Source organism: Capsella rubella, unplaced genomic scaffold, assembly GCF_000375325.1.
Source record: "Capsella rubella cultivar Monte Gargano unplaced genomic scaffold, Caprub1_0 scaffold_8, whole genome shotgun sequence".
NCBI classification, from domain to species: domain Eukaryota; kingdom Viridiplantae; phylum Streptophyta; class Magnoliopsida; order Brassicales; family Brassicaceae; genus Capsella; species Capsella rubella.
Genome location: NW_006238916.1, coordinates 921,364 through 947,619, shown reverse-complemented (window position 1 = coordinate 947,619; position 26,256 = coordinate 921,364). Strand labels below are relative to the sequence as shown.

At 37.1% G+C, this 26,256-nt stretch overlaps 7 protein-coding genes across 10 annotated transcripts; 3 read left to right on the top strand and 4 right to left on the bottom strand.

Moving 5' to 3' along the window:
* The first annotated feature begins 676 nt into the window (after window positions 1–676).
* Window positions 677–3,357, top strand: LOC17876879 (MOB kinase activator-like 1A). The gene is made up of 7 exons (XM_006281026.2): window positions 677–791; window positions 1,691–1,739; window positions 1,887–1,995; window positions 2,122–2,215; window positions 2,729–2,862; window positions 2,947–3,110; window positions 3,195–3,357. Exons 1-7 carry the CDS (start codon window positions 769–771, stop codon window positions 3,267–3,269), a joined length of 648 nt encoding a protein of 215 aa, XP_006281088.1. The 5' UTR covers window positions 677–768; the 3' UTR covers window positions 3,270–3,357.
* A 337-nt stretch (window positions 3,358–3,694) lies between these two features.
* Window positions 3,695–9,712, top strand: LOC17875329 (protein ENHANCED DISEASE RESISTANCE 2-like). Of its 2 annotated transcripts, XM_006279801.2 has the most exons (22): window positions 3,695–4,063; window positions 4,189–4,263; window positions 4,688–4,741; window positions 4,844–4,909; window positions 5,091–5,194; window positions 5,702–5,769; window positions 5,854–5,970; window positions 6,226–6,266; window positions 6,374–6,474; window positions 6,736–6,831; window positions 7,104–7,168; window positions 7,293–7,364; window positions 7,452–7,607; window positions 7,722–7,948; window positions 8,025–8,076; window positions 8,172–8,320; window positions 8,423–8,524; window positions 8,668–8,712; window positions 8,798–8,938; window positions 9,026–9,121; window positions 9,203–9,304; window positions 9,397–9,712. In XM_006279801.2, exons 1-22 carry the CDS (start codon window positions 3,926–3,928, stop codon window positions 9,496–9,498), a joined length of 2,169 nt encoding a protein of 722 aa, XP_006279863.1. In that variant the 5' UTR covers window positions 3,695–3,925; the 3' UTR covers window positions 9,499–9,712. The 2 variants fall into 2 exon arrangements, with proteins under 2 accessions (XP_006279863.1, XP_023642710.1); XM_023786942.1 differs by lacking the exons at window positions 3,695–4,063; window positions 4,189–4,263 and having other exon boundaries at window positions 4,819–4,909.
* A 68-nt stretch (window positions 9,713–9,780) lies between these two features.
* LOC17877071 (myb family transcription factor PHL11) lies at window positions 9,781–11,603 on the bottom strand. The gene is made up of 6 exons (XM_006281624.2): window positions 11,173–11,603; window positions 10,978–11,054; window positions 10,807–10,873; window positions 10,581–10,659; window positions 10,410–10,488; window positions 9,781–10,330 (listed from the first exon to the last, which is right to left on the bottom strand). The coding sequence occupies exons 1-6, from the start codon at window positions 11,312–11,314 to the stop codon at window positions 9,929–9,931; spliced, it is 846 nt and encodes a 281-aa protein (XP_006281686.2). The 5' UTR covers window positions 11,315–11,603; the 3' UTR covers window positions 9,781–9,928.
* A 1,780-nt stretch (window positions 11,604–13,383) lies between these two features.
* On the bottom strand, window positions 13,384–15,313 carry LOC17876288. The gene is made up of 4 exons (XM_006281094.2): window positions 15,018–15,313; window positions 14,190–14,305; window positions 14,006–14,090; window positions 13,384–13,667 (listed from the first exon to the last, which is right to left on the bottom strand). Exons 1-4 carry the CDS (start codon window positions 15,240–15,242, stop codon window positions 13,578–13,580), a joined length of 516 nt encoding a protein of 171 aa, XP_006281156.2. The 5' UTR covers window positions 15,243–15,313; the 3' UTR covers window positions 13,384–13,577.
* Window positions 15,314–16,345: 1,032 nt separating this feature from the next.
* Window positions 16,346–18,262, top strand: LOC17875182 (transcription initiation factor TFIID subunit 14b). Of its 2 annotated transcripts, none has more exons than XM_006280893.2 (6): window positions 16,346–16,603; window positions 16,761–16,840; window positions 17,151–17,372; window positions 17,478–17,665; window positions 17,758–17,879; window positions 17,987–18,262. In XM_006280893.2, exons 1-6 carry the CDS (start codon window positions 16,496–16,498, stop codon window positions 18,071–18,073), a joined length of 807 nt encoding a protein of 268 aa, XP_006280955.1. In that variant the 5' UTR covers window positions 16,346–16,495; the 3' UTR covers window positions 18,074–18,262. The 2 variants fall into 2 exon arrangements, with proteins under 2 accessions (XP_006280955.1, XP_023633491.1); XM_023777723.1 differs by having other exon boundaries at window positions 16,758–16,840.
* Window positions 18,263–18,765: 503 nt separating this feature from the next.
* LOC17875794 (protein STABILIZED1) lies at window positions 18,766–22,311 on the bottom strand. The gene is made up of 2 exons (XM_023777722.1): window positions 19,089–22,311; window positions 18,766–19,008 (listed from the first exon to the last, which is right to left on the bottom strand). Exon 1 carries the CDS (start codon window positions 22,155–22,157, stop codon window positions 19,092–19,094), a length of 3,066 nt encoding a protein of 1,021 aa, XP_023633490.1. The 5' UTR covers window positions 22,158–22,311; the 3' UTR covers window positions 18,766–19,008; window positions 19,089–19,091.
* Window positions 22,312–22,789: 478 nt separating this feature from the next.
* On the bottom strand, window positions 22,790–26,044 carry LOC17875762. 2 transcript variants are annotated; one of them, XM_006281531.2, is made up of 11 exons: window positions 25,632–26,044; window positions 25,507–25,545; window positions 25,302–25,420; window positions 24,887–24,963; window positions 24,509–24,759; window positions 24,358–24,426; window positions 24,049–24,257; window positions 23,854–23,960; window positions 23,585–23,742; window positions 23,289–23,485; window positions 22,790–23,207 (listed from the first exon to the last, which is right to left on the bottom strand). In XM_006281531.2, the coding sequence occupies exons 1-11, from the start codon at window positions 26,007–26,009 to the stop codon at window positions 22,943–22,945; spliced, it is 1,869 nt and encodes a 622-aa protein (XP_006281593.1). In that variant the 5' UTR covers window positions 26,010–26,044; the 3' UTR covers window positions 22,790–22,942. The 2 variants fall into 2 exon arrangements, with proteins under 2 accessions (XP_006281593.1, XP_023639653.1); XM_023783885.1 differs by having other exon boundaries at window positions 24,890–24,963.
* Window positions 26,045–26,256: the final 212 nt, after the last annotated feature.

Below are 26,256 nucleotides of genomic sequence, written 5' to 3'. Positions count from 1 at the left end.
TTCAAAATTTTTGATCCAAACCCGAATAATAGTACACTATCATAGTTGATATGAATCAAAATATCTTAATTTTCAAAAAATAATACTCACTTTTTTGTTTTTCTTTGTTAAAGCCCAAAAATAGGCATGTGATTAATATTTGTTACCGCATATACTTGTACGCTCCAAAAAACAGATATCCAGTTACATATACAGATAGTAAAATGATGGCTACGACGAATATGGATACAAATAGTACTAAATTTCAAACCGGATAATTGAATATCCGTTTTTTCTTACAACCATATATCCAGTATTTTAGATTACTTATCAGGTTATTAGAATATTAGGCAAGATATCCGATATTTAGGCATATATATCCAATCATTTGGTCCTAATATCTTATAATTTTTTTTTTTGCATGTCTCCAAATATAGTTGGAAAATGTAATTTTTTTATAGATTATATGTCCCATAAAAGTGATACAAAATAAAATTTCCAGCTAATAATTGATTCATAAAGACAATTTATTTGAACAAAAGAAAAGACAGTTTACTAGTTAAGGGTATAAATCTAAACAATCAAAAAGTTAAAGGGTTTCTATAAAATATGCCAGCTAATAAGGAGAGAGAAAGAGAATCAACGAGTCTTTCGTCTTCACCGTATAAATACTCTCTCACTTTTTTTATTTCCCGTCTTTACAGAGAGACTTCTCTTTTCTTCATTTCCACCTGACGATTAAAAAGCTAATTCGAATCTCTCTTTCTCTCTCGCTTGCTTTTTGTCGCCATGAGTCTCTTTGGTCTTGGGAGGTGAGAATCTTTCTTCTTCGTCTCGTTCTGCGTAATTTTTTGTTGAGTTTGTAGATTTTGTTTTTTTTTTATGATTGTTTTGCAATCTCAGATCTGTGATTTTGTTTCAATCTGTGATTTCAATCTCTTTACTTCTGAGGAGAATCTCCCGTGCATTGTAATTGTGTAGGATCATTGATTCGTGTGGTTCTGGATTTTCTCGGATTGATTTTGGTTCTTCTATGTTTCGTTTTGTGATTGCGAAATCAGAACTTGTGATCTCTACTATCAAACTTTACTTTATCGATCGGTGATTCGTTACTTTTCTATCTAGTTCTGGAATCAGGTTCATGGTTGAGCTTTTTTTTTTGGGCTGTGAATTGATGATTTAAGGGTCTCCTGTGTGTTTACATATCGTGAGAAGTTCTTGATCTGATTTATGAATTGAGTAAACGGATCCGTTTACATGATCTTGTGATTCATTTGTACAAGTAGTGTTTTTAAGCTGTTGATTTTATACAGATTAGAGTTTTCTTGATTGGATTTAAAATCATTGGTGTTGTGGATTTGTTCTCAGTGCTTCAAATCTTAGTGAGAGCTAGTTAATGATTATGATCCTTCTTATATATGTCCTCAGATTTGTTTTTTTTTTTGTTTTTACTAGTTAGGTATTCAATGATGATCAGATTTGTTTTGTTTGCTCAGAACTCATGATACATCCCTGTCACATATGCAGTGATTGTTACTCAAATATTTTGTTCTAGGATATATAAGGTGTACTAGTAGATTTGTTGCAGTTATAGCCGTTTTGAATCGAATACGTTTTTATGTATAGGATTACATTATCATGTTCTCATGAGTGCTTTTTATTCAACATTGATGATTTGTCTGACAACATCTGTTCTTCCCTTCTATAATAGAAATCAGAAGACTTTTCGTCCTAAAAAGAGTGCACCTTCAGGAAGCAAGGTTTGTAAACTATTGGACCTTCTTCTTTTCTATTGTTTATGTCTTTGAAACTCTATAGTTTTTGAGTTCTGCAGTCGTTGATTAGTTGACCTGAAATCTACTGTTTGATTCTTCTTGTTTAACATTTTGTTTCTTTCGGAAATATAGGGTGCACAGCTTCGAAAGCATATAGATGCCACCCTAGGAAGTGGGAACTTGAGAGAAGCTGTACGACTTCCTCCAGGAGAGGATGCAAATGAATGGCTTGCTGTAAACAGTGAGTACCACTCTGCTTGCAGCCTCATGGTTACTTTAGTGTTTACTTAGTCTTTGGGATTTAATGCAGCAGTTGAATACTTACTTACTGCAATAGCTTTTGTTGATAATTTGTTTTTCGTTTCAGCTGTGGATTTCTTTAATCAGGTGAATTTGCTATATGGTACGCTTACCGAGTTCTGCACACCAGATAACTGTCCTACAATGACTGCTGGCCCCAAGTATTGCCTCACCTCTTTTACTATGTGTTATTATTACATATTTGGCTTCAACCTTTGAGAGTAACTTATTGATTAGAGGATCATCCTATTTCTTTGAGAAGAAACAAATTTGTTAACAGGCTCATATCATATATTTTCTCCTCGCTGTGATTATATTTTTGGTCTTCAAGTGGTCTGCTGTGCAATCAAGCTTGTTCAATTGTTATGATGTCTTTGCAACTCTGAAGATTAGAAAGAGTTTAGGCTAATGTTTTTGGATCTCTATAGTCTTCTCTGAAGAAATCTTTTATCATGCACTCATTTTTTATTTTTGAAAGGTACCATTTCTGTCTTGTTCCTCTGTTACAAGATGACTTCAAAATCTAAACAGAGTGCCAACTAAGAACCTACCACTTTTTGTCATTCTCTGTTGAGCATTTTTCCTGTCAAACCAATAATATGGCTTATGTTCTTGCTGCTATGAATTCTTTCATTACATGCTTTTTTATTAACACAGCCCAATCCTCTTTGCAGGTATGAATATAGATGGGCTGATGGTGTACAGATCAAGAAGCCAATTGAGGTTTCTGCTCCAAAATATGTCGAATACTTGATGGATTGGATCGAGACTCAACTCGATGATGAGACCTTATTTCCTCAAAGACTTGGTAAATTATAACGTCCATGAGATCAATCAACAACTAAACGTTCTATATCGATATCCCTAATACTAATCTTCGGTTTTGTTACAGGAGCACCGTTTCCTCAGAACTTCAAGGATGTGGTGAAAACGATATTTAAACGGCTATTCCGTGTTTATGCACATATATACCATTCTCATTTCCAGAAAATTGTTAGCCTCAAAGAAGAAGCTCATCTGAACACTTGCTTCAAACATTTCATCCTCTTTACTCATGTGAGTTCTCGTTCTAAACAGTCTCTCAATAAAATTTCACAATTTGATCATTTCACTAAACTCTTTTGTCATTGGTATTGACAGGAGTTTGGACTGATCGACAAGAAAGAACTCGCCCCTCTACAAGAGCTCATAGAATCAATCATTTCACCTTATTGAGCAACAAGACAATTTCAGTTTTTTTTCTTCTTTTTCAGATTAAAGCTTCCAAAAAATAAAATAACGGTAATAAATATTTATTTTAAAATTATAAATCTCTCTGTTTGCTTCAAGTTTTTTTTCTTTTTAATCCACTGTAAAATTTAAGTATTTACTATGTAAAAAAAAACTGGATCTTGACTAGACAACCTCCTTTATTCATGTGTGTTCATGTGAAAAGTAAAAGGAACTTTTACATTATTTAATGATGGATTATATTTACCGTTAAGCATCTCGAGTCTCGTCAAAACGTGAAATGTAACAGAGCTGTTATTTATGACTTTACTCAATTAATTACTCTTAACTAATTTACTTTTTCAGAGGACACATTCACTGCTTCTCTCTCTCCTTTATTATATTTTTATTTTATTTCTCTATTTAACTTTTTAAGTTTTTTTTTTTTTTTGAAATTTGTTTTGATTTCAGTATGGAATTTCAAACCTTTTCAGACTCATAAATCTCCGGTTTTGGAATCGAAAGAATCTGAGAATCCAACACGATTCCGGCGCCGATGATCAAACCAAGTCTTTGATCTTCCGCCGCTGAACTACATTGATTCGATTTGGATCTAAGATTCCGATTTCATCGTCTCAGTGGAGGTTTGTGAGAAAAAAAAAATGTCGAAGGTAGTGTATGAAGGATGGATGGTGAGGTATGGAAGAAGAAAGATCGGACGATCGTATATTCATATGAGGTACTTCGTTTTGGAACCTCGTCTTTTGGCTTATTACAAGAAGAAGCCTCAAGATAATCAGGTAACAAAAATTCCCAATGAATCTAATCTTTGTTTCGATTTTGTGTCTCTTTCAATTTTTGGGTTTAGAATTTTCCAAGTTCAGAGTATGGTTGTGAGATAGAGACTTTATGTTGTTGAATGTAGCTACCTATCAAGACGATGGTTATTGATGGAAACTGTAGAGTTGAGGATCGAGGATTGAAGACACATCATGGACATGTGAGTTTTGCTGTTACCATTTTTTTATATACTAAAAGTACTTATGTGTTGTAATGTGGCTTGTTTAGTGTTTACCAGTAGAATCTGGGTTTTGCAAAGTGAGATTTCTCTGCTTGATGTTGTTGTCGCAACCACTGAATCTTCTTATAAGTGATCTTACTGATTCTTAACGATGATGATACTATGAAGTACTTCAATTGCTAAAACCCATGTCTATTCTAAATCTCTTTCGCCGTGGGAATAGTATAACTAATTGGGAACAGTTCGTCTAATAATAACTGTTGTGAATAGTTGATGGATCTCCCCATGTCATGTTAATTTGCTCTTGTTATATTTTTGAGTGTAAAGTCACTTTTTTTTTCAGTTTAACTGTAGTGTCAGTTATGCATTTGCAATTTCTTATCTTCTTGAATTTTCTTTGCAGATGGTTTACGTGTTGTCTGTCTATAACAAGAAAGAAAAGCACCACAGAATCACGGTATCTTGTCTTTTCTTTCCGAGAGTAGATTGTATTACTTCTATCTTGTTAGTCTGCATTTTAATGCTTCTTGTTAGTTCATGTGGAGTATGTTCTTGCTAGATGGCAGCGTTCAACATCCAGGAAGCTTTAATGTGGAAGGATAAAATTGAGAGTGTCATAGATCAGGTCTGTAAATTCTATCTCGCAATCCCTGAATCACAAAATTTGCTGCCTTGTCTTTAACCTTCTATCTTAGTACCACAGAGTAACTGTCATTTCATTACGACACTGGTAAATTATCAAAAGAGGGTCTCTCTGTATCTGCCTGTCTTATCTGATTACTGTTCTGTGTTTTACACTGTTGCAGCATCAAGAATCTCTAGTACCAAGTGGTCAGCAATATGTTTCTTTTGAATATAAGCCTGGGATGGATGTTGGAAGGACTGCTTCATCTTCAGACCATGAAAGCCCGTGAGTGCATAATCGACATCATTTCTTCATTTCTGCAAGCATCTTAATTTTATCTTACATCAACTCACTTGCTTAGGTTTCCTTGATCATATGATTCCCTGCCGTATTCATAAGTTCTGGTCGTAGAGTATTATGTTAATCCTTTACAGAGAGTAAATCTGAACTGTGTTGAGAATGGTGACCCATGTTATGCAGAAGGAGTTTATGGTTTGTGGGAATCATGATCACAAAATAAACTTGAAAAATGGGATTGGTAATTCTATTAGATTCAAATGGAAGATATAATCATCAATTGAATTATTACTATGAATTTTGGTTTAGTTAGTTCTGATCTTTGATTCTTTTCTAAAAACGTTAGAGATACTAGATGATGGTAATATAATACTGCATCCGAAAACTGACCAGTATCATTTGCTATTTTATTAATGGTGATGTTTGACACTGTTTTCTTGTGCTGGATTTTATGTACCTATATTTATGCAAATCAATCTATGCAAATTTCTTCAGGTTCAGTGCGCTGGAGGATGACGATGACTCTCGACGTGATTTACTGAGGAGGACAACTATTGGAAATGGTTATCCTCAATTCATTTCTTCACGTACTAATTTGGTCAGCTGCAATCCTTAATGCAATCTGACCACCTCAAACAAACATGCAGGCCCTCCAGAATCTATACTTGACTGGACTAAGGAGTTTGATGCTGAGTTGTCAAACCAGAGTTCCAGCAATCAGGCATTTTCAAGAAAACACTGGCGTCTCCTTCAGTGCCAAAATGGTTAGTAATTATGCATGGTGTTTGCATGCATTAGAGTTTTATTTCTTATCCTGATAAATTACAAAAAGTTGCGACTTATTAAATACCAAATGTACTTCCCCCTAACACCTGTAAGGCTTGTCACTTGTGTCTATAATCGGCTTCAAATTAAAATTTCACTACTATACAATCTGTTGGATCATAGAGTTATGTAGTATTCAATGACAGTGCTTAAATTCGGGAATTCTTCTTCTCACTTTTAAATACATTTTGCAGGTCTACGGATTTTTGAAGAGCTACTTGAAGTTGATTATCTTGTATGGAAGTTCCTAATAGCTTGTCATTTTAATAGCATAATTTCCTACTTATTACATAGTAATTTTTATTTAGAAAAGAACCATCATTTACAGTGCTAAGCATGCAGCCAAGAAGCTGCAGCAGGGCAATGAAGGCTGTTGGTGTAGTGGAGGCCACATGTGAGGAAATATTCGAGCTTGTGATGAGCATGGATGGCACTCGATATGAGTAGGTGTTTCTTCATCTTCTGTATTCTCATATCTATTCTGGTCATAACAGAATCTTTTTTTGGATTTTCTTATACACATGCTTTATTATTTGGCAAATTTTATTGGATATATCTTGTACCAGTAAAATAAATTGTCCCTAGTGTCAGTCCTTATCTCTTCTGTTTCCACATTCTACAGTATTTTTAGCAAAAGTGTTTTCGTTTTGTTTGTTCTGGTATCTGAGGCTCTTTGTTTTCCCTCTTTTCTTATGGTTTGACAGGTGGGACTGCAGTTTTCAGTATGGGAGATTAGTGGAAGAGGTGGATGGTCACACAGCAATACTCTATCACAGACTTCTGCTCGACTGGTTTCCAATGTAATACTGCACCAAAAAATATTATCATATAGTAATAACCACAAATCCGCATTCAGTTGCTAAGTTGTGATTTGATTCATAATCAACTAAATTTTTTGTCAACAAAATAGACAAGTCATCCAGATATGTGTTTATTTATTTTGCTTACCATAATCCGTGCTACTGAAAACCGGTAGAAATGAGTTAGAGGGCCATTATACTAGTCAGAATAGTACTTGGTTGTTTTCATGGGCTCTGTTTTAGTAATACTCATGTTATGAAAATGGCTGTAGGGTTGTGTGGCCTCGTGACCTCTGCTATGTACGTTATTGGCGTCGTAATGACGATGGAAGTTATGGTAGGTTCCCTTCCCTTTTTACTCATGCTAAAACTGGACAGCCTCTATTTTGTCGAATTTTCTCGAAGGGACAGTCTCTATTATATTTCTAGTTTTAATTATTTATCTTGCTCTTCCTGTGAAGTGGTATTGTTTCGTTCTAGGGAGCATGAAAATTGTGGTCCACAACCAGGATTTGTTCGGGCTCATCTTGAGAGTAAGTTTAATGCTATGTCTTCTATCACCAAAATCTTCTAAAATATTATGTATTACAATCTGACTCAAATTATGCTCTCTTGTTTAGGTGGAGGATTTAACATCGCCCCACTAAAGCCCCGGAATGGAAGGCCTAGGACACAAGTGCAGCATCTAATACAGATCGATCTGAAAGGGTGGGGTGCAGGTTATCTTCCAGCATTTCAACAACACTGTCTTCTTCAAATGCTGAATAGCGTTTCTGGTAAATTCTTTTGTGCTCATTTCCCCTAAAATCCCTGTGGAAAATGACTTATGCTATTCTTGAAAGAGCACTTAAGCATCTGGCATTTAAGTCATGGACTTGTGTTCATCTCAGGTTTGCGCGAGTGGTTCTCACAGACAGATGATAGAGGTCAACCAATCAGGATCCCTGTTATGGTTAATATGGCATCTTCTTCCTTAGCCTTGGGTAAAGGTGGAAAGCCTCAGCATAAGTCTTCCCTTTCTATTGATCAAACAAATGGTGCCAGCAGAAACTCTGTGCTAATGGATGAAGACTCGGATGACGATGACGAGTTTCAGATACCTGATTCAGAACAAGAGGTTGGCCTATCAAGGATTCTATTTGAACTTAAGATTTTATCCAGTTGAGTCTTTCGTCACATTTGCTATATTTCAGGCTGAAACGAGTAAGCAGGAGCAGGAGCAGGAGACTGATGCGAAGAAAACAGGTGAATTAATAGTCTAGTTTTAATGATTAATGCTTTCTGAGTTGGTGAAAAAGTATCTAATCTCTATAAATTTCTTGTGCCATTTGCAACCTCAGAAGAAGAACCTGCTCTCAAGATTGATCTGTCATGTTTCTCCGGTAATCTGCGACATGATGATAACGAAAATTCCCGTAACTGCTGGAGAATTTCTGATGGGGACAACTTCAAAGTCCGTGGCAAGAGTTTCTGTGATGATAAAAGGAAGGTTAGTAGTATCTCCCTAATTACCTTGAAACGCACAATAAAGATGCCCATTCTTCTACATCAAGTTATCTCTTGGATACTCACTCATCGACTTTTACTGAAGATTCCTGCTGGGAAGCATCTTATGGATCTCGTCGCCGTCGATTGGTTCAAGGACACTAAAAGAATGGATCATGTTGTTAGGCGCAAGGGCTGTGCAGCACAAGTAAGAGATACTAACTCTTGTGGCTTAAGTTCCTCGTTAGCTCAAGGGAGATAATATTATCCCTTTACTTTTCTATTATCTTTCATTGAGGTCTCTTTGTCGTCACTTGGAAATTCCAATTAAAATGTTACTAATCGTTTCAGGTTGCTGCGGAGAAGGGTCTTTTCTCAATGGTAGTAAATGTTCAAGTAAGTTTTGCCTATGGACTACAACAATATGTACAAACTATAAAATTAGTTTATCTTATCGATGTTTTAACCGCTAATATAATAGGTTCCTGGATCAACACACTACAGTATGGTATTTTATTTCGTGACCAAAGAACTTGTACCTGGATCCCTCTTCCAACGTTTTGTTGATGGTGATGATGAATTTCGGAATAGTAGGCTCAAGCTTATACCTTTAGTCCCCAAGGTATTTCTCTCTCTGTTTTCCCCTCTCTCTTTCTCTATGTAAAATCATAGAACAAATAAATTCATATGACAAACCAATCTTATGCAGGGTTCATGGATAGTAAGGCAAAGCGTGGGAAGCACTCCGTGTCTCCTCGGGAAAGCAGTGGATTGCAACTATATCCGCGGTCCAACATACTTAGAAGTGAGTCCACATTCTGCTAACTTTCTAAAAGCTCTATATTGGGTAAAAGCAACTCAAAGAAACATTTTTATCCCCATGCAGATAGATGTAGATATCGGCTCATCAACAGTCGCAAATGGAGTTCTCGGTCTTGTCATTGGCGTAATCACATCTTTGGTTGTCGAAATGGCTTTCCTTGTACAGGTAAATCAATCTAACAAAATCTAAGACTTTGATCTTTTAACATTGTTTCTCCTCTTGAAATCTTTTGGATGATCCCGAAATTGCGTTTATAGGCGAACACACCAGAAGAATTGCCAGAGCGGCTTATCGGGGCGGTGAGGGTTTCTCATATCGAGCTATCATCTGCTATAGTTCCCAATCTGGAGTCAGATTAGTCCCTACGCTCTCTCTCCTAACTTGAAATGCTTTTACAACAACTTCATGTTTGGTCTGTCTCTATTTTTCTCTCTTTTTATATTTTATTATTACATTATAGGTGACATTCTCTTAGCCGTCCTCACAAAGTTAAAAGACTTTAAACAACACTTTATCCTTGTAAAATATAGTAACACATATGCTATTACGAAATTATTATTTTGTCTATTATAATTAGAGAGAATCAGTAATGAGAAGATTCAGATCTCATCTATAGTCCCCATTTCATCTTTGTCTTACAAAATATGAAATATCTCTTCTTCTCTAAAATATATTCTATACTTTCAGAAAACTCAATGCCACTGAGCAAAATAACATGAAGTAAATTTGTAAACATTCTATAAGCAAAAGAAGAAGAAGACGTAAAATAAAAGAAACTGCCTCTGTTACCTAAGGATGTCTATTTGCAATCACATTTGGCTTCATTTCAATCCCATAGTTACCAGAATTCAAGAGATCAAACCCACTTTTGGAGTTCAAATCGAAATGCACAAATCCGGATTCTGGTTTAACACCTGCGTCTCCGGTTTCTATCTTCTCTTGTTCTCCGCATAACCGAAAATCTTCGGAGGAATCACCATTAAGGTGTAAGATATTGGTAACCAAACCCACCGCCTTTTGGCTCTTATGATCATCTCCTACAAGTCCCGAAAGTGCGAGGTTGAAATCCGAGAACTGGCCCTTGTCTGTTTCTGCTGCATTACCACAAGGTATGCTCTTCTGTGCTTTCTCTAGTAATGTCAACAGGTACTTTCCTTGTGCCTCCATTCTCATCTGCAGTCTTTTCTGCACCTATAACACCGCAAACTCGGTTCAAAATTGTTTCGAAGATAACAAAAAGAAAAAAAAGATTATTTTCCTTTCTTGTTACCTCGAGCTGTTCTTGAAACCGTTGTTGCGCATCAACCTGATGTCTCATTGCCTCTGCGAAAGGTACATTCCCGCTTTGTCTACACATATACACATTCACATTTTGTCAAAACCAAAGTTTACAAATTCCATTGAAATAAAGAAAAGCATATTGATTCATCTGATATAATACCTATGATGGCCACTATCAAATCTTGATTCATTAGAGATTCCACCTTGAGAACAATTGTCGAAATGCACATATGAACTTCCTGTTAAACAAAAGTACAATCTTAAATGTAATCCCTATATCCATTTTGTTCAGCAACTTAACTCCTTCTAAGTTATATCTACTCCCATATTCTTCTAAACTATACATAAACCTTTAGTTATATGTGCTATGCCTATGATCATCATACCAGCATTTTCCTTGTTTTGGTCTGATCGATTTTGTTTTTTCCCTTGTTGTTGACCAAGTCTATACTTCTGCACAATTCAAACAAACACATCACATAGCACACGTAAGTAAAAACAAAAAAAATCAGAAGTTGAAATTTATACACATCCAAATTCGTATAAGTGTAGTAGACCTGTAAATGGCTCTTGAGATGGTACAGTGTCAAGCCTTTTAATCCCATCAGCTTCAGAACCGACTTCGGCGTTGCTTCTGTAAAATCAAACCACAATGTCATTAACAGGAACCAAACAAACCGGAATAAACCGGAATCATAAGTTAAAAACCGGTTTATCTCTAAATTAAAGAAGAAGATGAAGAGAGAGATTACTGTCAGCGCCACCGAGCTTAGCGACGGCGTCGACGAAGCGATCGTGAAGATCGGCGGTCCATCTCAGCCTAGGTTTAGGATCTCTAGTCATCATGACTCCGCCATTATCGTAACCCAAACCTCCCAGATTCACTCTCTCCATTTTTTTTCCGGTCAAATAATGGCGGGAAAAACCCGCGGCGGCAAATGGTGGAAGGAATCTTTTCCTCTTCTTCCGGTGGATGAGATCCGGGGAAGAGGAAAAAAAAAACGTAACTTTGAAAGAAGAGTTTAAAAGTTTTGTTTTGTCAAACTCAGTGGGGAGGGAAGAAGAGATTAGAATTTTGTTAAGAAAGAAGGGAAATGTGAGTGGAATTAGAGGAAGAGAGAAATAGAAAGAGGTATTAAGATGATGAAGAAAAAGATCAGAGAGGATCAGAGGAAAGAAAAGAAAAAAGCTGTAATTGCAGGAAAAAAACAGAGCTGAGAGAGAAAAGAGAAGAGAGAATAAAAAAGTCGTCGGGGGTGATGATGATGGAAGAGGAGAAGAAGTGGTGACATTATTAAGTCACTTAACGTCAACCTTCGTTTTTCTCTGTTTTTTTTTCTTCTACTTTTTTTTTTTTAAAGTATAGTTTTATTTATAAAATATTATTCTTATATAAAAATAATGAAAATACAAAACGGTAAAAAAAATCAAATATTAGTAAGAAAAAGCAGTAAAAAAAGTTGGAGGATGATATTCTTTGTAATGTTTTTAAAAATCAATTTTGTAATTAATAAATTATTATATAGATTTTATTGGTAATTCCCGTACCATTTTGATATAAAATATATACCATTTTAATAGTTACTAATCACAAAAATAAGATAAAAGTGTTTTTGTAGTTTTTTGGATGTTTTGTGAATTTTTTTTATGACATGCTTTTACACATTTTCAGCTTATAGTTTTTTTACAGTTTTGTATATTTATCAACCAGACCAGTTAAAATGATGTTTTAACGTAGACTTTTTTTTTTTTTTTGGGGTCATGTTTTAGAGTCTTAAGAATATATGATTGCGTACCTTTTTTAAATAAAAAAAAAGAGTATAATTTTAAAAAGAGGATTTGTAACATGGGAGGAGAAGAACATGGCCCGCATCATGGATATTTGTTTACTACTAAGATTATAATTGTCTACCAAAGGAATATAATTTAAGTTTCTAGGAATTATCATTTTTTTGATTAATTTAGTATCGTTAGATTATGAAATTTTATATATATATTATAACATAACTTATGAGTGAAGGTTTTGTCTCATTCTCACATACAAATCCATGAATCAAATCTCTCTCCATGTTGGTCTTTCATTTAGGTATCATTATTATTTATAACTCTTATTTTTATCGATTCTTGTCTGGTCGGATACTACTCTCTCTAATAGCAAATGGTTTTTAACCAGATTAGTAATTTACACATTACTGCATTAATTCCTGATAAAATAAAATTATTTCTTGATGCTAGGTCATCATTACTGTTTTTTTCTTTACATATACATCGTTTTATATATAATATACGATGAGCGATGCCCGGCGACAACACTCCGACGAGAGCGACATAAAACCCTTATTTTAATGTTTTGATTATTCATAAAATGATAAAAATAGTAATAATCCAATGATGTTCTTACAAATAATTAATTTTTTTAAATTAAAAAGAGAATTATGACAAAAATAAAAGTGCATGGGGATGGGAGAGAGAGCATGTCCACGTAAGACTGCCAGCGTGGAATATTCGCCGTTGGACATGGAGACTACAATATTCTGATTACTCACATGTCGCGACGGTGGGGGTACTATCGTAACTTCCAACAAATGACACGTGGAAGTCTCCCTTGCTCTTTACGCTTGTTGGATCGAGACCCCACCAACGATACACGTGGCACTAAGGCCGACTCGGCTACACCACCAAAATATGAAAGTGCGGTGGATTTCTCAATTCACACAGTTCGGTTTACAACAATTCTACTAAACCGGAACAATTCTACTAAACCGGACTACAAATAATCGGACCGAGACGAGAAACATGGTTTCTTCTGGTTTGGCTGGAAAATGTTACTAAAACTTTCGAGTAACAAAAACCCCAAATTGTTTTTCTTTTTCACTTCAAAGATATCTATTCAAGACTTATTAATGAATTGGTATGATTAATCAAATTCAAAAGACAAGCAAATGTTCCAACAGATTCCAAAATCTTTAGGAAAAGGACCAAAATGCCAATTTTATTCCTTTGGTGATTGAAAGGTTAAAACTGAAGAGGATAAAGAAACTAAGAGTATGATTAAGGTTTTTAGGTACCAGTGAAGCAAAAAAATAAATTATCTGGACTAAAAATGGAAGAGACTGGCTTTCAATCGTAATCATACTGTATTCTTTCTCTATCTCTCTCAGTTGCAGAAATTGAGTTTCTTCATGACTTTGGCATATGCTGGTGGTACTAATCCAGGCTGTCTCAATCTACGCTTCGATTTCTTTGACTGCATCAGTTAACAACACAAATTCATTATCCTCAACACTTTATTGACCTGACCCAGGGAATGGTGAAGAGATCAAACAGCTGAATTGGTATTGTAAATACAACTAGCGCCTATTACCTATCTATCTAGCTAAACCAGGACGCAATAAAAGGATCTAAGTTCAAACTACTTCCATCACAATTTACTTTCACTATCACCAGAGCTCAGCTAGCTGTGGTAATTTCTGATCAGTTTAGAAACCTAGTTATTATATCATACTGTTTCCCCTGAGGCGTCTGGCCATAGAATGAATAAAATCAGAGATTTATATTATAGAATGAGGAATCAGGTGTTGTTACCTTCAAGTGCGCGTTGTGGCGCTTTCCCTCTTTCCAGCGACGGATGGTACCATCATTTAGTGGTTTAAACCTGTCTTTGAATGACCTGCGATATAGATTCAACCCAAACTAGTTACTTTTTGAGAGAAACACACAACATACTACTTAAAAAAGATTTGTTGGTAATCTTGGAATCACAACGTACGAATAAAACTTTATCTTGACTTTCTTGACTTTTGATGTGATTGGAGTCCTTGGTCTCCACTTCTTCTTCCATTTTGCCATTTTTTCCTTGGAAGTGATATTTCTTACTTGAACAAACTGAACGCAAGAGATTGGATCATCATAGATAAGATAATCAATCAGATATGAACTGATGTTGCATAGAAGGAGAAACATAGGATTTTATTTAAGATTCAAGCAACACTCGACAAACCCCAAACAGGTCCAGTTTTCAAACATAAGTGTACATGGCTTTAAGTGATGCTGCAAGAGCTACTTAACATTCTATGAAAAAAAGGATCATCCATTTCTCTAATTCAGAAAACCCGTAATTAGAGCCAGGACAATGTTTCATTCCAATGATTAAACAAGGGACACAAAATTCAAGAGCTATACACCATAAATTTGAATGCTCAGATTCCAAAGTACACATATATGTATAATATGAGCTTGAGTAAGCTTACACTTGCTAGTGATATAAACACAAGCACCCACTTGTATCAGTTGGGGTATAAATCCACATAGTAACAAGTCGAAGAAGCTGCTTAACATTCTATGAATATATCAATCCCTTTCCCATTTGTAAAATTCAAATCACAATCTAAGCCAGGATGATTCTGTTTCTAATGATCAAACAAGTAAAGAGCTTCACACAACAAATTCAAAAGTAAACTATCTAGCTGCTCAGATCCTGTACCCCTCCAAATTTTCTCAATCAACAGAGATATCATCCTAATCTAATCGAAACGACTTCACTTTCTCGCGAAGCAAAAAAAAAAAAAAAAGCTTAACAAAAATTGCGGAAACTTACGTGATGAGGAACAAAGGTAGAACCCATAGAGCTAACATTGAACGGAGGAGAGACTCCGGCGGCGGGAACGAAGCTCCATTTGGTCGTATTGGCGAAACCTAGGGTTGTTAAGTGACGGCTCGGGGAAGGAGAATGGTGAATGAGACGGTGAGGTGCACCGATAAAAGCGAGATTCCGATTAGATTGGATGGAAATGGAACGTAGCTTAGTGCAAAACCTCTGCATTGTCGTCTCCAAGGGATGACAATTTTTCCGATAAATCTCGATTGCAAAGAGAAGGAAAGCTTTGGGGTTTTTGTGAAATGGTTTCAGAGTGTTTGGGTGTGAAGATAACTCTATTCTCTTTGCTTTATAAAATTATCCCAAACACATTTATTTTTTAATCTTGTCTTTTACAGACTTACATCAACAAGATTGATTACAAGAAGTTGTGTTTAGTAGGCTAATTAGCTACATAGTATGCCATATTATTTATAAATTACAGTATATGTTTAAAGGTTTTTTTTTAACAGAAAATTAAATGAAATAGAAAAGCAGTCTTTTTTTTTTACAAAAATTTGTAAAGCTTGTTTTGAGTATAGTAATTTTGAATGAAAATGAGCCAGAGATGAAACTATCTATTATGTTTTTTTCTTCCCACACCTCATAGTATATGTAAAGTGTGTCATATTTAAAATTAATATTTCCACAGCTCTTTGTTGGTGGAGATGATATGATCCAAATGGAGAAATCAATAACCACATAACATTATATTGCTAAATTACACATAAAAATGAACACTACAATATAAAAAGACGCGAGATTTGGTAAAAACCAGTTAAAAATCCATTCGACCAATCATTAAAATTTTAAAGAAAAATACTATTTCAGTTAATTATTAAACTACTAAAAAGAACGTTTTTCAATCAATTATTAAACTACCAAAAAACGATTTTCCGATCAATTATTAAACTACTAAAAAGAACGGTCATTTGATCATTTGCATGTTTTACAATGAAGCGGAAATTTTTATTACAAATACAGAAAATTTTAATTTTTAAGTAGCTAGCCTAAACAGAACTTCAACACAATTCAGAGAAATTTGGTTTAAACAAAATCCTTAAAATTATCCAACAAAATATATTTACATCTGTACATGTGGGTGGGGGTGATCAAACAAAATTGAACAAAGGTAAAAAAAAAAAAAGTAATTTATAAACTTGGGCCTTGGTAAGTAAATAGAATTGGGCCTTACCCATGAGTAGTTAAGTTTTTTTGTTATTTGTTTTTTTTTTTAAACCCTAAAAAGAAATCGTTTAGTTGAAATCGCCGTTTTTACCAAACCAACGATCGGAAAAAAACCTAAAAGACAGATCTGTCGAGATAAGCCAAGCTTCAATTAATTCGTGTTATTAAAGAAGAAGAAGAAGAAGACGAAGACCAATTCAATTTTGGTCTTAATTTTGTCTGAATGACATATCTTTAATTTCGTAGAAAGAATGACGAACAGCAGCTCGTCATCTAAGAAACAGGCTCAAGATCAGCCTGAAACTAGTGAACCAACTCTCAAATCTCTCAAAGCCAAGATGACTAAATCCGACGAAAAGGTTCGTCTTTTTTTTATTATTCAATCGTATTCAACATTAACCCACAAGAGTAATTTGCTTAGTTTTGTTTTCTAAGCTCTTGAATTTTCAAAATTGGTTGTGATCAAAAGCGTAACTTACTTAAAAATCTCTCCTTTATTTTTGGTTTGATCAGCAGAAGAAGCTTAAAGACATTGAAATAAGCGTTCCAATTGTGTATGGTAACGTTGCATTTTGGCTTGGCAAGAAGGCTAGTGAGTAAGTATCTCTCAGAGTTTAACAATTGCAGTTTTTGGGTTTATAGATTACTATTAGTGGCGCAAAGTTTGAATTTTTCATGAGGAAAGTTAAAAAGTTCCTATTTTTACAATACAGTTAAAAAAGAGATAGACGTTTACTTAAATTCCCATTAAGGTGCATTGGTTTGTTGTTAGCGTTTTACTTCTTTTTGAAAAGTTAGTAAGAAGAAACTTGAAAAGGTTAATTTTTTGACAAGACCCTTAAAAAAAGTGTTTGTTTTCATATGATTTTCCTTGAAGTTGTGCCTTTTTTAAAAATGTTTCTGCAGGTATCAATCTCACAAGTGGGCTGTATATGTTCGTGGAGCAACGAATGAAGATATAAGTGTTGTAGTAAAGAAAGTGGTATTTCAGCTTCATTCTAGTTTCAATAACCCGACTAGAGTTGTCGAGGAGCCTCCATTCGAGGTATCGGAATCTGGTTGGGGAGAATTCGAGATTGCAATGACATTGCATTTCCACAGTGATGTCTGCGACAAGCCTTTGAGTTTGTAAGTCTCCATTAAATAGCTCTTTGTTAGTCGAATTTTGCGAGCGATTAATGGAGAGTATACTTATGAGTTATAGTTTTCTCTTTTGGGTTCTCAACACAACAGATATCATCATTTAAAGTTATACCCAGAAGATGAATCAGGTCCTTTGACAATGAAGAAGCCTGTGGTTGTGGAATCTTACGACGAGATTGTGTTTCCTGATCCTTCAGAAAGTTTTCTAGCAAGGGTTCAGAATCATCCGGCTTTGACGTTTCCAAGATTACCCTCTGGTTACAACTTGCCTGCTCCTAGTATGATCTTCTCATCTAAGCTTCTTGCATTCTCTTAGTTTAGTTGATCATTTCCATTAAATGTCATCTCACACAACAAACTCTATGCTTAGTGCAAGTCGATGACACCGGCAAAAAGAAGAGAGGTGATACGAAAGATCATAGTTTGGGACAGTGGTTCATGAGTTTCTCTGAAGCAGATGAGTTATTACAGCTCGCTGCTGCTCGTCAACAGGTAACTTGAAAACATTTTACTGTATTTTTCTTAATTTTGATAAGAATTCAGACTATTTTACTCGTGTATGTGTTGTTTGATTTTGAATTTGTTTCTTGCTGGAATAGGTTCAAGCACATATTGCGAAACTGAGGCGACAAATAAGTTTGCTAGAGGGACAGAATCAGACAATTAAAACAGGGACAGACCTGTGAATTCTGATTCTGTAGCCATTATCCTTTGAGTGGGAGAGATTGGCTTGTTGTATCTTAATTGTGTATTAGCATAGATTTCCATTTTTTCTCTTGTATGAATAAACACAAAAAGTGGTGACTAGTCCAAATTTGTTATTAGAGGCTCTCCTCTGTTCCAGTCTCGTAAATTGCCTTTTTGTTTCGATTCAACTTTTATTGACTGATCAATGAGACTGCAACTTCAAAAAAGAGAACTCTTCAAGATTCATTGAAAATGCATCCAAATTCTCGGAATTTTGTATCACTCTTATTACAAACAAAGAACAAGAATCCTATAATCCACTATTTATTTTCAAAATTGAGTTGCTTTGTTATTAAGAAACTGTGTACTTCATGCTTCACCACTACAACGTACTCACATCCTCTGAACTACCACCATGTTCAACAAACGTGGAAAACTAAGAGAGCTTTGTTAGTACCGAAAAGATAAAAGTGCCTTCACAAATGACTTTAAAAGTCCTCAGTCTAAACAACTTCAGGAGAGCACGAGCGTTCAATCGAAGCTGATCACAGCTTTAATTCATCCGAGCCATAAGAGGCTCTCCTCTGTTCCAGTCTCATAAATTATCTTTTGTATCAATTAGAACGTTTTTTTTTAACTGATCAGTGAGACTGCAACTTCAAAAGAGAACTCTACAAGATTCATTTTGAAAGATTTCAAATTCTCAGAATTTTGTACCACTCTTATTAGTTATTACGAACTGGCAAACAAAGAACAATTGAACACGAATTCTATAATGTACTCTAACCGTTAACGACAGATCTCATTAACCCAAGATTCAAGTATGCATTCAGCAAACTGAGAATTCTACAAGTATCTGGTGAAAACACTCCAGCAAATCAATATATCAGCTCTTGCTACTGAAGAAAAACATGAATTAGAACTAAAGTTGACCCTGCAAAGAGAAAACAAGAACTAAAGCTGTAATGTGCTATGGGAAGCTCATGATCATGGACAACAAAAGGAACTTGTTACCTCTCAAGCAGCCTTCTCTTCCTTGTTCATCGCAAGCATAACTCTCTTCAAGATGGTTTCAATAGGCTGGTGAGCATTCTCAACCGATTTGGAGATGGCTTGCCACTTCTCACCATGCTTCGGCTCAGAAGCTACACACTTCGCAATGACTTCCTTCTGGTTCTCCTCAGAACCATGTTGATGTTCAAATTTGTAGTACAAAGCCCAGAAATCGCCAATATCTGGGGAAAGGGTAACAGCCCGTTTAAACCATGATCTGGCTTTCTCCACCTTCTTGTCTTGCCAAAAGAGCTTGGCAACAGCAGCAGTGACATGAGGGTCGTTATCACACTTCTTCATAGCATCCATACTCTTTGTTTTCCGGCGAGGACGTGGCGCCATCTCGATGTCTGCCGCCCAGAGGATACCACTATTGGGACACTCTTGCAGAGCCTTTGACATCAAGTGTTCTGCTTCTTTCTTGTTGTCATGCCTCAGTTCGGCACGAATAGCAGCTAACCATAGCTCAGCCGCCCCAGGATTCCTCTTCCTGGCCGTGGTGAGAATAGCTCGAGCTTTGTTCAGCCCATTCACTTGCTCTTCAAGATTAGCGAGCGAGAGCCACAGAGGTACGCAGTGGGGACAGTGCTTCAAACCAGAGCCATAAGCTTTCCTCGCCTGTTCCAGATGCTTGAACCGTTCCTCAAGCTGCCCAAGCATCAACCAAAGCTTGAAGAAAGTTGGGAATTGCTTCAAGCCTTCATCAAGCAATCTCCTCTCCTCCTCTACGTTGCCAAGTTCTCTCTCAACAATGGCTGATTTCATCCAGACCCTCTCAGTCCCTCCTCTTTCCCTTGCTTTTGCAAGAAGCATTCTCGCCCTCTCTGGCTCCTTGTTCTCAAACTCAAGCTTGAAAGCAGCAAGCCAGATTTCTTCAGAGTTTGGAATTGCAGCATAAGCCTCTTGTAGAATAGCACGGGCTGCTGGAACATCTCCAGCAAGCCACTTCTCTTTGGCACCCATGAGCCAGAGAACCTCAGCCTGAGGGACATATGTCACAGCCTTACGCAACAAGGCATCAAGAGACTCCCTACTCCCGTGGCTCTTCTCAAGCTGTGCCGCTTTAAGCCAGATACTCTTCTTGGTCAAGAATACGGTAAGAGCATGGGCGTATATTGCTCTTGCAGTCTCAATGGAACCCCTCTTCTTGCACTCGTCTGCATCAGCAACCCAAGTTCTCTTTCTATCCTCTTCTTCGACTCCAATACCGATTGTATTCTTAATAATCGCCTGGCATGTTGCGACAGACCCAGCTCTCTCAGAAGCCTCAGCCTCATTCATCCAATTTTCTCGGTCAATAACAACTCCTTCTCTCTGCAGAGTCTTTATACCCCTATCAATAATCTTTCCCACCATAGCCGTGTTCCCATTAGCTTCCTCTAGCTTAGCAGCAGTGATCCAGATTGCAGGCTCCTTCGGGAGCTTCTCTCTTGCTTTATTCAACACCTTCTTTGACTCGGCATATGTTTCGAGCCTCGCAAGTGCCACCCATAGCTCTAGATGTAAAGGGCAGCACTCCACAGCCCTGTGAAGCAAAACCCTTGCATCTCCTTCATTAGCCAACTCAACAACAGCCTTCCATAGCCTTACCGAGTCTGGAATATGCTCCAGTCCCTTTCTCAATACCCTACTCTTGTTCTCCTCATCACGCTCCAGCTTTGCAGCCTCCAGCCATAGCTTCACTGAATTGGGTATCAGCTTAACTCCCTTTGCAATAACCGCCTTGGCATCTTCTGGAGTGGCTAACCTACAAGCTTCAAGCCAAACATCCTCATTTTTGGGGCACTCTTCACAGCCCCTCTGAATTTGAAGCCTAGCTACTTTAATCTTATCATCCATTTCCTCCACTCTAGCAGCAGCGATCCAACCGTTTGGATTCTTTGGATTAGACTGGGTTAGACTCTTGTATAACAACCTAGCTCTGTTGCGATCGTATATCTCTTCATCAGTGGTTCTTTTCATACTCTTCAAGTCAGTTAAGTAGCCTTTAGGGTCCACAACAGTTTGCCCCGAAACTGAATCAGATAACCTATCAAGCTTCAGAGACAACACCGTACCTCTTCCCTCACCTACAGCAGTCAAGTCTGTCACAGGAGTCTGCCCCCATGGTGTCTCTGACCCACCAGCTGCTCTGCTCTTCGGGTCTAAGGCCATGACGAGCTCCTTTTCCTTCTTCGCCTTTTCCAAAAGCGTGTCAGGAATAGGCACAAAGCTCTCAAACTTCTTCTTCTTGTTCCGCAACGAGTAATCCCCAATCTCAGGAATACTATCCCATTCATCTGCAGACAAAGTGTGTAGTTTCCTCTTCAAATCCGCAAACTGCTCAGTAATCTTAGGGTTCGAAGCTCTGTATTTCTCGATTTCTTCCTTGAGCTTCGCTTCTCTCCGGTCTTTCCTCCTAGAATCCATCCTCTGGTCAATAGACTCCCAGATTGCATCAGCCTCTTTGTCATCCTCATCGTACTCGGCATTGGAGAACAAACCAGCATCATTCCCTTCAAATTCATCAAACTTCTGATGCTCATCGTACCCTTTCTCCTCAGGATCATCATCATCTTCCGCCTCACTTGGTTTCCCTGCCCCACGACCTACACCTGGAGCAGCCGCTGTAGCCACAGCAGAACGATCAGGTAGATCCGGAGCCGCACGAGCAGGACCAATATCAGACCGAGTGGTAAACCCCGTAGCACCACGACCCAAACCGGCTACATAATTCGATGGAGGTTTGGAATTGAGGAACTCGAGACGAGGCTTAGGCGGAGCCATTCCTTGCATACCACCCAAAAGCGGGACATGGATAATCAAAGTAGAGAAACGAGAAACACCGAGATCGGATAATAAGATAGAATCAGAATCCTTAGAATCTAACAACACACGGCTAGGGTTCCGGAAACGGAGCGAGGAACGAACCAATGACGGTGGAATATCGCTGCGTTGATGGACCAATTGTTCGAAGCCGGAGATTGTGGTTGAATTAGGGTTCAGATCGAACGAGAGCGTCTTCCCGTTGGGAATTGAGAGAAACACCATCGTAAGCTACCGTTCGTGGAAGAACCTCTGTTGCAGCAGAAATCGATTTGACGTCGGAATCAAGAGTTTTGGTTTCAACAAGCTAAGACAACGAAGAAGGGAACGTCTGTTTTGATGTCAAGAATCGATAGGAGAAGAAACGAGTTCGATTTCTATAGAAGGGAAGAGGAAAAAAAGAAGAAGGGCTAGGTTTATAATACAAATACAAACCGATATGGAAAGGAGTGGGCCTTCGTGGGCTTCGAATTGGCTGACTCTTTAAGCCCAATTACCTTTTTATTTTCTAGTAAGCGTTTGGTGAGTGGAACTGCTACTCCTACGTATGAAGATTCGATCGTTGAACCAAAGCCACGGAGGTGAGAACGAGTCTTGATCCCACGTCTATTGAATCAAAGCACTTAAAGAACAATGTTACAATCTCATGTCTTGATCTCTATATTATATATATGAAAACCCCTAAGCAATTTTCCTAATTCATATAGGAAATATAACTTATTCAATACTTCCTAATCCTAATCTATATCTCCGTAGGATTATTTTTAGCTTGCACCTCAAGCTATCTTTATTTTCTTCAAGATTAAGTCAACAACGTCTTGTACTTTACATTTCTTACAAAATTATAAGACGTGTAGTAATCAATCAAAGATTATATGATCAATGATGTCTTAAATATTAGCGTGTTAATTTGCAGACCGTTTCACATCTACTATGCTCCTTCAATTAACATTGCTATGCTCTCGTTAAAAGGGAACTCAATGAACTCAACTACATCAATATGTTTGTGTTTATTTAGTATTGTCACCTAAGAAGCCGAAAACCCGTTTCTTGAAATTGCGGGCTAAATCCATGATTTCAGTATTCCTCATTCTCTCAACATTGTTTTCAGGTTGTCCAAGTAAGTTTCTTTTCCGGGATAATCGTGTGGCTGCATCAACCGTTAGACTCGCCATGTCTCTGCTGTTTGTAAGTTCCTTTAGAACAGTAGCAGAGCTTGACAAGCCAGAGACAAGTCTGTTTAGTAATATCAGTATCTCTCTCATCAATATTGTCCTGTGCCAGTAAAACAAATAGATCTAGTTTAAAAGTCAGACAGATTAAACGTTTAGTTGTAAATCGCCGGCATTAATATACCTTGCTTTGAAAATTTCCGATTCTGGATGAGAGTCTGTTGATTCAGAGACTATCTCTGCTACCAAAAGGTGCAGTATCAGCATTAAAAAGTTGGTGTCTTGAGGAAGCTTGTGACTTGAGAGTAGTTCATAGCCAGAGTTTCCTGAAGAAGCAGCTAAAGCCAAGATATTTATTACATCCCGACAGAGTTCCAGATCCTGAAATTCAATTCAGTCCCAAAGCTGTGTTAATAATCCAATTGCGCTAAACTTCTCGACAAGAGGGGTTTTCCTACGTGTTTTTTTATGTTTTGTTACCTCTGATGTCTTTCTGGGAAAAGTCAAACAATCTGCTAAACCTTCGAAGATCTTACCAAATGCTTCCAAAGAAAAGAGATTTCCTTCACTGTCGTTTTCAGTATCTGAGGGCTTCTTTTCCCCATGGACAGAATCAAACCTATCGTACAGTTTAGGGCCTTTGAACCGGATAAAATAGTTTAGAGGAGAAAGAAGAGCATTTTTCATCATAAACTAATACATCTCAGACTTATTTGGCAGTAAACAGAGTGATTAAACTGAATACTTACAGTTGAGTAGCAAGTAAAAAAGACGAACAGCTTCTTTCCGCACATGTAAGCCAGCTTCTTTTCTTAAATGTAATGAAATGCTCTCTAAAACTTCCTTGGAGACAAAACTGGTCAAAGAAAATATTAACATTATATGATATCAGATGTTAGTAAAACCAGAAAAAAGAAAATGGTAAAATGGTTATGAGTGTTTACGCTTCTCTCTCAGTATAAGCATCAGTGCTCAAAGCGATTGTGTTCATTATTGACAATGCTTCTAGTTTCACATCCTCTTCAGTTCTTCTGCTAGCAATTTGATTCATCAAGACAAACAGAGAATAGCTGGCTTCAGTTCTGTATTCAACACCACATATATGTTCCAACAGCACATGTAGTACACGCAGAGATCTATGAACAAGAACGGCCTGCAGAACAGATGAATGAATAAACTCACCAAAAACGAAAATAAAAAGACCAGGAAACTACAACTTGCAGATAAAAGCTTCGAATCTAAATCTGACTTACATTTTCCCCTTTGCAAAGATCAAGTAGTGGTTCAACCAAGTTCTTCAAATTTACAGACCCAAAACTGATCTACACCATAGGCAATTCAATTATATAGTGTAACCAATGACTTATATACCAGCAAGTATAATGTTTGAACGAAAAGCCACACCTTTGTTATTGCAGAGTATAAGTTACAGACTTTTTCAGATTCTAAGTCTTGAGAAGATTGCATATTTGACGAGGTTTTGGCGCCATCTTGGGGAGGCGTACTGCCTTTCATATAACTAAAGAGAATCTGGAGATCTGCTGAACAAGCCAGTAGCAACTCTGAGACTAGATTTCTCCTTTGATGATTTGAGTTGCACCAGATATCCCGCAGTTTCTTTGAAAGATCCGCCTGAAGACCAGTGGTCTTGAAGCCTAACTTGTGCCAAAGCAAAGCAAAGATAATGAATAGAAAAAACCAAAAAAGTTTGGAAAAATCAATCTATACAACAGAAGTTCAAAACGTTCCATCTTATTATTGCCAATATCAACATTAACATACTACTTTTGTCATCTAACCCTGTCGTAGAGTCGAGTTCTCGAATGTTTACTGGAGAAGTTGCAACATCTTCTGGTTCCCTGTTTCACAAGACTTCTTCATTAGACCATTATTGGTGATTTGCTACTCAAATAAAAGTACCAAGCTAATAAACGGTTAATTCTAATCATGCACCACAGATTTTTAATTCTCTAAAGAGTTGATTATAAAAAGTATCCTAAACTGCTTGCTACCCGAGTTCTCAACATGATCAAAAAATTCACCTTCCAGAATAGTTCACTATAAATTTTTGTAAAAATTATTAGAATGCAAAACGAAAACTAAAATTGGTTGAACCCGAGATACTTAAAAGACAATGCTAAGTAAGAGTACATATACAAGTTCTTTGTAATAGAAGGAAAAGACAATATTCACTCACAAGTTTGTTCCCTTAGAAGCATGAACTGCAGAAGAACACTGCCCTTTATTATCAGCACACAAGCTTTTGGACTCTGTTTCTTTGTTTTCCCCCTCTTTAAGCTGAGAATAATCTTGTTCCTGGAACAATTAAAGACATCTTTCAGATTCTACAGATTGAAATAGTAAATTCAAATAAACTAAAAACTTGAAGATATTGAACAAACCAAATCTAGCAATTGCTTCGAGACACGCTCCAGCTCCTTCTGTTTATCATTTACCAAAAGAACAACATGAGAACAATACACACACCAGAGGTATCTTCGTGTTCACATAATAACAAAACCCTAACCTTTAAGCGATCAATTTCAAGATCCTTCTCACTATCGCAGCGACGATTCGAAAAAGTCGGTTTAGCAGCAGTAATCGTAGATGTAGAGTAATCCATTAACGCGTCACTGAAAGCTCCTACTCTTTGAGAGAGTTCTCTAGGTGGAGAGTAATTGAAGAAAGGATCATGAACTGGAATTTGTTTCCGTTGCCCCGCGGAGTATTGTAACTGCATAGGGTGAGACAAAGACGATGAAACCGTCGTCGTCGTCATCTCCGGAGCTGGTACTGACACTGGAATTGCCGGAGGAGGTTGTCCGCGAAGCCTATCGGCAATAACGGTGGCTTCGAGATACTCCACGCATTGGAGAAAATCGTCATCCGCGTCTGACTCATCCATTTCTCTCTCTCTCTCTCTCTCTCTCTCTCTCTGAAAGCGAGTGAGTGGGAAAAGTGAAGAAATCGAAATCGCCATTAGTGGGTAGTGGCAGGAGAAATGACCCGACCCGGAAATTTAAAACCGGAACCACTGATTTGGATAGTTATTTAATCCGGTTATTTCATAAAACCCCGATTTAAACCAGAGAAAAACCAGGGATCCAGAAAACATTCCGGTTCGATTTCTGTTCTGGTTTTCAAAATATAGT

Coding starts and splice junctions, on each gene's coding strand:
- LOC17876879 (XM_006281026.2), top strand. CDS start 769: ATGAGTCTCTTTGGTCTTGGGAG. Junction 1,740..1,886: donor GTGCACCTTCAGGAAGCAAG/GTTTGTAAACTA, acceptor TCGGAAATATAG/GGTGCACAGCTTCGAAAGCA. Junction 3,111..3,194: donor ATTTCATCCTCTTTACTCAT/GTGAGTTCTCGT, acceptor TGGTATTGACAG/GAGTTTGGACTGATCGACAA.
- LOC17875329 (XM_006279801.2), top strand. CDS start 3,926: ATGTCGAAGGTAGTGTATGAAGGATGGATGGTGAGGTATGGAAGAAGA. Junction 4,264..4,687: donor TGAAGACACATCATGGACAT/GTGAGTTTTGCT, acceptor TTTTCTTTGCAG/ATGGTTTACGTGTTGTCTGT. Junction 5,770..5,853: donor GAGGACAACTATTGGAAATG/GTTATCCTCAAT, acceptor ACAAACATGCAG/GCCCTCCAGAATCTATACTT.
- LOC17877071 (XM_006281624.2), bottom strand. CDS start 11,314: ATGGAGAGAGTGAATCTGGGAGGTTTGGGTTACGATAATGGCGGAGTC. Junction 10,660..10,806: donor CCAAAACAAGGAAAATGCTG/GTATGATGATCA, acceptor TTTGTTTAACAG/GAAGTTCATATGTGCATTTC. Junction 10,331..10,409: donor GGTTTCAAGAACAGCTCGAG/GTAACAAGAAAG, acceptor GCGGTGTTATAG/GTGCAGAAAAGACTGCAGAT.
- LOC17876288 (XM_006281094.2), bottom strand. CDS start 15,242: ATGCAGAGGTTTTGCACTAAGCTACGTTCCATTTCCATCCAATCTAAT. Junction 14,306..15,017: donor CTACCTTTGTTCCTCATCAC/GTAAGTTTCCGC, acceptor TCTTGCGTTCAG/TTTGTTCAAGTAAGAAATAT. Junction 13,668..14,005: donor GCCACAACGCGCACTTGAAG/GTAACAACACCT, acceptor TAACTGATGCAG/TCAAAGAAATCGAAGCGTAG.
- LOC17875182 (XM_023777723.1), top strand. CDS start 16,496: ATGACGAACAGCAGCTCGTCATCTAAGAAACAGGCTCAAGATCAGCCT. Junction 16,841..17,150: donor CTTGGCAAGAAGGCTAGTGA/GTAAGTATCTCT, acceptor ATGTTTCTGCAG/GTATCAATCTCACAAGTGGG. Junction 17,373..17,477: donor TGCGACAAGCCTTTGAGTTT/GTAAGTCTCCAT, acceptor TCAACACAACAG/ATATCATCATTTAAAGTTAT.
- LOC17875794 (XM_023777722.1), bottom strand. CDS start 22,157: ATGGTGTTTCTCTCAATTCCCAACGGGAAGACGCTCTCGTTCGATCTG.
- LOC17875762 (XM_006281531.2), bottom strand. CDS start 26,009: ATGGATGAGTCAGACGCGGATGACGATTTTCTCCAATGCGTGGAGTAT. Junction 24,258..24,357: donor ATCTTTGCAAAGGGGAAAAT/GTAAGTCAGATT, acceptor TCTGTTCTGCAG/GCCGTTCTTGTTCATAGATC. Junction 23,961..24,048: donor GCTTATACTGAGAGAGAAGC/GTAAACACTCAT, acceptor TTCTTTGACCAG/TTTTGTCTCCAAGGAAGTTT.